Genomic DNA, 7,018 nt, shown 5'->3' with positions numbered 1-7,018 from the left:
AGAGCTGTATGATCAGTGCCACCACCTCCTCCCCGCAGAGCTGTATGATCAGTGCCACCACCTCCTCCCCGCAGAGTTGTATGATCAGTGCCACCACCTCCTCCCCGCAGAGCTGTATGATCAGTGCCACCACCTCCTCCCTGCAGAGCTGTATGATCAGTGCCACCTCCTCCTCCCCGCAGAGCTGTATGATCAGTGCCACCTCCTCCTCCCCGCAGAGCTGTATGATCAGTGCCACCACCTCCTCCCCGCAGAGCTGTATGATCAGTGCCACCACCTCCTCCCCGCAGAGCTGTATCATCAGTGCCACCACCTACTCCTCCCTGCAGAGCTGTATGATCAGAGAAATCACCTCCACCCCGCAGAGCTGTATGATCAGTGCCACCACCTCCTCCCCGCAGAGCTGTATCATCAGTGCCACCACCTACTCCTCCCTGCAGAGCTGTATGATCAGAGAAATCACCTCCTCCCCGCAGAGCTGTATGATCAGTGCCACCACCTCCACCCCGCAGAGCTGTATGATCAGTGCCACCACCTTCTCCCCCGCAGAGCTGTATGATCAGAGCCACCACTTCCTCCCCGCAGAGCTGTATAATCAGTGCCACCACCTCCACCCCGCAGAGCTGTATGATCAGAGAAATCACCTCCACCCCGCAGAGCTGTATGATCAGAGCCACCACCTCCTCCCCGCAGAGCTGTATGATCAGAGCCACCACCCTCTCCCCGCAGAGCTGTATAATCAGTGCCAGCACCTCCTCCCCGCAGAGCTGTATGATCAGTGCCACCACCTCCTCCCCGCAGAGCTGTATGCTCAGTGCCACCACCTCCTCCCCGCAGAGCTGTATGATCAGTGCCACCTCCTCCTCCCCTCAGAGCTGTATGATCAGAGAAATCACCTCCACCCCGCAGAGCTGTATGATCAGTGCCACCACCTCCTCCCCGCAGAGCTGTATCATCAGTGCCACCACCTACTCCTCCCTGCAGAGCTGTATGATCAGAGAAATCACCTCCACCCCGCAGAGCTGTATGATCAGTGCCACCACCTTCTCCCCCGCAGAGCTGTATGATCAGAGCCACCACTTCCTCCCCGCAGAGCTGTATAATCAGTGCCACCACCTCCACCCCGCAGAGCTGTATGATCAGAGAAATCACCTCCACCCCGCAGAGCTGTATGATCAGAGCCACCACCTCCTCCCCGCAGAGCTGTATCATCAGTGCCACCACCTCCTCCCCGCAGAGCTGTATGATCAGTGCCATCACCTCCTCCCCGCAGAGCTGTATGATCAGAGCCACCACCTCCTCCCTGCAGAGCTGTATGATCAGAGAAATCACCTCCTCCCCGCACAGCTGTATGATCAGTACCACCACCTCCTCCCCGCAGAGCAGCATGATCAGAGCCACCACCTCCTCCCCGCAGAGCTGTATGATCAGTGCCACCACCTCCTCCCCGCAGAGCTGTATGATCAGTGCCACCTCCTCCTCCCCGCAGAGCTGTATGATCAGAGAAATCACCTCCACCCCGCAGAGCTGTATGATCAGTGCCGCCACCTCCTCCCCGCAGAGCTGTATCATCAGTGCCACCACCTACTCCTCCCTGCAGAGCTGTATGATCAGAGAAATCACCTCCACCCCGCAGAGCTGTATGATCAGAGCCACCACCTCCTCCCCGCAGAGCTGTATCATCAGTGCCACCACCTCCTCCCCGCAGAGCTGTATGATCAGTGCCATCACCTCCTCCCCGCAGAGCTGTATGATCAGAGCCACCACCTCCTCCCTGCAGAGCTGTATGATCAGAGAAATCACCTCCTCCCCGCACAGCTGTATGATCAGTACCACCACCTCCTCCCCGCAGAGCAGCATGATCAGAGCCACCACCTCCTCCCCGCAGAGCTGTATGATCAGTGCCACCACCTCCTCCCCGCAGAGCTGTATGATCAGTGCCACCTCCTCCTCCCCGCAGAGCTGTATGATCAGAGAAATCACCTCCACCCCGCAGAGCTGTATGATCAGTGCCACCACCTCCTCCCCGCAGAGCTGTATCATCAGTGCCACCACCTACTCCTCCCTGCAGAGCTGTATGATCAGAGAAATCACCTCCACCCCGCAGAGCTGTATGATCAGTGCCACCACCTCCTCCCCGCAGAGCTGTATGATCAGTGCCACCACCTCCTCCCCGCAGAGCTGTATGATCAGTGCCACCTCCTCCTCCCCGCAGAGCTGTATGATCAGAGAAATCACCTCCACCCCGCAGAGCTGTATGATCAGTGCCACCACCTCCTCCCCGCAGAGCTGTATCATCAGTGCCACCACCTACTCCTCCCTGCAGAGCTGTATGATCAGAGAAATCACCTCCACCCCGCAGAGCTGTATGATCAGTGCCACCACCTTCTCCCCCGCAGAGCTGTATGATCAGAGCCACCACTTCCTCCCCGCAGAGCTGTATAATCAGTGCCACCACCTCCACCCCGCAGAGCTGTATGATCAGAGAAATCACCTCCACCCCGCAGAGCTGTATGATCAGAGCCACCACCTCCTCCCCGCAGAGCTGTATCATCAGTGCCACCACCTCCTCCCCGCAGAGCTGTATGATCAGTGCCATCACCTCCTCCCCGCAGAGCTGTATGATCAGAGCCACCACCTCCTCCCTGCAGAGCTGTATGATCAGAGAAATCACCTCCTCCCCGCACAGCTGTATGATCAGTACCACCACCTCCTCCCCGCAGAGCAGCATGATCAGAGCCACCACCTCCTCCCCGCAGAGCTGTATGATCAGTGCCACCACCTCCTCCCCGCAGAGCTGTATGATCAGTGCCACCTCCTCCTCCCCGCAGAGCTGTATGATCAGAGAAATCACCTCCACCCCGCAGAGCTGTATGATCAGTGCCACCACCTCCTCCCCGCAGAGCTGTATCATCAGTGCCACCACCTACTCCTCCCTGCAGAGCTGTATGATCAGAGAAATCACCTCCACCCCGCAGAGCTGTATGATCAGTGCCACCACCTCCTCCCCGCAGAGCTGTATCATCAGTGCCACCACCTACTCCTCCCTGCAGAGCTGTATGATCAGAGAAATCACCTCCTCCCCGCACAGCTGTATGATCAGTACCACCACCTCCTCCCCGCAGAGCAGCATGATCAGAGCCACCACCTCCTCCCCGCAGAGCTGTATGATCAGTGCCACCACCTCCTCCCCGCAGAGCTGTATGATCAGTGCCACCACCTCCTCCCCGCAGAGCTGTATGATCAGTGCCACCTCCTCCTCCCCGCAGAGCTGTATGATCAGAGAAATCACCTCCACCCCGCAGAGCTGTATGATCAGTGCCACCACCTCCTCCCCGCAGAGCTGTATCATCAGTGCCACCACCTACTCCTCCCTGCAGAGCTGTATGATCAGAGAAATCACCTCCACCCCGCAGAGCTGTATGATCAGTGCCACCACCTTCTCCCCCGCAGAGCTGTATGATCAGAGCCACCACTTCCTCCCCGCAGAGCTGTATAATCAGTGCCACCACCTCCACCCCGCAGAGCTGTATGATCAGAGAAATCACCTCCACCCCGCAGAGCTGTATGATCAGAGCCACCACCTCCTCCCCGCAGAGCTGTATGATCAGTGCCACCACCTCCTCCCCGCAGAGCTGTATGATCAGTGCCACCTCCTCCTCCCCGCAGAGCTGTATGATCAGAGCCACCTCCTCCTCCCCGCAGAGCTGTATGATCAGTGCCACCACCTCCTCCCCGCAGAGCTGTATGATCAGTGCCACCACCTCCTCCCCGCAGAGCTGTATGATCAGTGCCACCACCTCCTCCCCGCAGAGCTGTATGATCAGTGCCACCTCCTCCTCCCCGCAGAGCTGTATGATCAGAGCCACCACCTCCTCCCCGCAGAGCTGTATGATCAGAGCCACCACCTCCTCCCTGCAGAGCTGTATGATCAGAGAAATCACCTCCTCCCCGCACAGCTGTATGATCAGTACCACCACCTCCTCCCCGCAGAGCTGTATGATCAGAGCCACCACCTCCTCCCCGCAGAGCTGTATGATCAGAGCCACCACCTCCTCCCTGCAGAGCTGTATGATCAGAGAAATCACCTCCTCTCCGCAGAGCTGTATGATCAGTGCCACCACCTCCTCCCCGCAGAGCTGTATGATCAGTGCCACCACCTCCTCCCCGCAGAGCTGTATGATCAGTGCCACCACCTCCTCCCCGCAGAGCTGTATGATCAGTGCCACCACCTCCTCCCTGCAGAGCTGTATGATCAGAGCCACCACATTCTCCCCGCAGAGCTGTAGGATCAGAGCCATCACCTCCTCCCCGCAGAGCTGTATGATCAGTGCCACCACCCTCTCCCCGCAGAGCTGTATGATCAGAGCCACCACCTACTCCCCTCAGACCTGTATGATTAGAGCCATAACCTCCTCCTCCCTGCAGAGCTGTATGATCAGAGAAATCACCTCCTCCCCGGAGAGCTGTATGATCAGTGCCAACACCTTCTCCCCGCAGAGCTGTATGATCAGTGCCACCACCTCCTCCCTGCAGAGCTGTATGATCAGTGCCACCACCTCCTCCCCGCAGAGCTGTACGATCAGTGCCACCACCTCCTCCCCGCAGAGCTGTATGATCAGTGCCACCACCTCCTCCCCGCAGAGCTGTATGATCAGTGCCACCACCTCCTCCCCGCAGAGCTGTATGATCAGTGCCACCACCTCCTCCCCGCAGAGCTGTATGATCAGTGCCACCACCTCCTCCCCGCAGAGCTGTATGATCAGTGCCACCTCCTCCTCCCCGCAGAGCTGTATGATCAGTGCCACCACCTCCTCCCCGCAGAGCTGTATCATCAGTGCCACCACCTACTCCTCCCTGCAGAGCTGTATGATCAGAGAAATCACCTCCACCCCGCAGAGCTGTATGATCAGTGCCACCACCTTCTCCCCCGCAGAGCTGTATGATCAGTGCCACCACCTCCTCCCCGCAGAGCTGTATGATCGGTTTTCCTACTTGTAATGTTTTTAATATAACTGATGCTGGGCGCAGTCTCAGGATGGGGGGTTTGTGTGATCTGACGATAATGTGGGAGCTGCACTGTACAGCGCTATACACGGGGACATTTCAACGCAGATACATCAGCTGCTCCAGCAGCGGCAAATGAGTGATCTGAGGACAGACGCATCACGAAAGAGGCGGGGACTTCAGGGGGCGGGGATACTGGGCGGGAATAATAACAATGACTGGTCAAACAAATCAACCCTTATTGGCCTCTTTTTTTCATGAAAGAACCAGTGGAGCGCAGGGGGCGTGTTTCCCGGAGACCAATGAGGACGCGCACCGGAGCATAAATACCCTGCTCCCGCCGCTCCTTTCATCACATCTGTGCCCGCCACGTCTATACGGAGCCATGGCAAGAACAAAGCAGACCGCTCGTAAATCCACCGGAGGGAAAGCTCCCCGCAAGCAGCTGGCCACAAAGGCCGCCAGGAAGAGCGCTCCCGCCACTGGTGGAGTGAAGAAGCCGCATCGTTACCGGCCAGGAACAGTCGCTCTCCGTGAGATCCGCCGCTATCAGAAATCCACCGAGCTGCTGATCCGTAAGCTTCCCTTCCAGCGCCTGGTGAGGGAGATCGCCCAGGACTTCAAGACCGATCTGCGTTTCCAGAGTTCGGCCGTCATGGCCCTGCAGGAGGCCAGCGAGGCTTATCTGGTGGGGTTGTTCGAGGACACCAACCTGTGCGCCATCCACGCCAAGAGGGTCACCATCATGCCCAAAGACATCCAGCTGGCCCGCCGGATCCGTGGGGAGAGAGCTTAGATCTGCCCCGGCTGCGACCACAACACAAAGGCTCTTTTCAGAGCCACCAAATCCTCCCACAAATGAGCCGAGTCCTGAACGGTTTCTCTTCTGCGCGTATTCTCCATATACGGAGCGCGGTCAGGAAAGGTAATAGCCGGCTGCTGTGTCCGATATTGTAGGTGATCCGCGATATTCCAGTTACCGCTCCGCGCATCCTTTATTCTCACCAAGTCCAAAAGTGCGACATCAATTACATGACTGACGTTTTATAAGGACAGGGTAAAGTGTGCGCTGTGCACAGCCCGGGTCTTTGGTGGTGGAGGCGCGGTTTCTGTACAGCGCAGACGTAAATGGGGTCCTAGTGCCGCCTCTGCAGTCTTGCGGCTTTAGGTTGTAATTATCATATATTTGAGTTTTCTCATCTTATCTGTGGCTGGTGCCGCCGGGGGTCTGGTTACATACAGCTCCCTGCTCTGCAGTGACCGGTAATGGCCACCAGTCGGGCACCACGTGTAATGATGAGTGACTGCCGGGGATCAGATGAGTTATCTGTAGATCAGTGTCCTTAAAATGTATTTTTTATTCTACTTTATAACAAGCTGGAAAATAACAACCGAAACTACAACGGAAGTAAAAATCAAAATAACCAACAGATCTAAGCGACGCTGAGATGAGAAGAATAGAGAAGCGGGAAAAGAAGAGCACAATAAGTGGAAAATTCAAAATCTCCAACCGTTCTGTGCTCAACCAATCAGACGAAAGGGAGGAGATAGGAGCTAATTACAAAATTTCTACTAGCAATCTCCCCCGGATACGCGTCGGAACAGGTGAATATGCATGGCTCACCCTCCCCCGTCATACTCACCCTCCTGGCAGCGTCTCTGCAAGTCCCTGCTTCTCCGATGGTCTCTGGTGCCGGCAACTTGTTCCTGTGTTCGTCATGGTACCGCTCATTAAAGTAATGAATATGCGCTCCACGCCTGTGGGAGTGGAGCCACGTATGTATTCATTACTTTGTTTAGTGGTCACGTGGTACCACTCATTACAGGAAGAGATGCAGGCGCCAGAGACTATCTGAGAAGCAGAGACCGCGCCAGTATGAGGTGAGTATGATGTGCCAGCCGCCGACCCCCTGGTACAATGACTCCAGTATAAGACGAGAGGGGCACTTTCAGCCTAAAAAAAATGGCTGCAAATCTCAGATTATACTCGAATGTATAAGGTAAATGCCTC

The 7,018-nt window shown here is 56.6% G+C and overlaps 1 protein-coding gene across 1 annotated transcript; it reads left to right on the top strand.

Moving 5' to 3' along the window:
• Positions 1–5,362: 5,362 nt before the first annotated feature.
• On the top strand, positions 5,363–5,852 carry LOC138653667 (histone H3). Its single transcript, XM_069743272.1, has one exon. The coding sequence runs from the start codon at positions 5,393–5,395 to the stop codon at positions 5,801–5,803; it is 411 nt and encodes a 136-aa protein (XP_069599373.1). The 5' UTR covers positions 5,363–5,392; the 3' UTR covers positions 5,804–5,852.
• Positions 5,853–7,018: the final 1,166 nt, after the last annotated feature.

Source organism: Ranitomeya imitator, unplaced genomic scaffold (genome assembly GCF_032444005.1).
Source record: "Ranitomeya imitator isolate aRanImi1 unplaced genomic scaffold, aRanImi1.pri SCAFFOLD_325, whole genome shotgun sequence".
Lineage (NCBI taxonomy): Eukaryota > Metazoa > Chordata > Amphibia > Anura > Dendrobatidae > Ranitomeya > Ranitomeya imitator.
The sequence above is the reverse complement of the archived record's forward strand: the minus strand, read 5'-3'. Positions and strand labels throughout refer to the sequence as shown.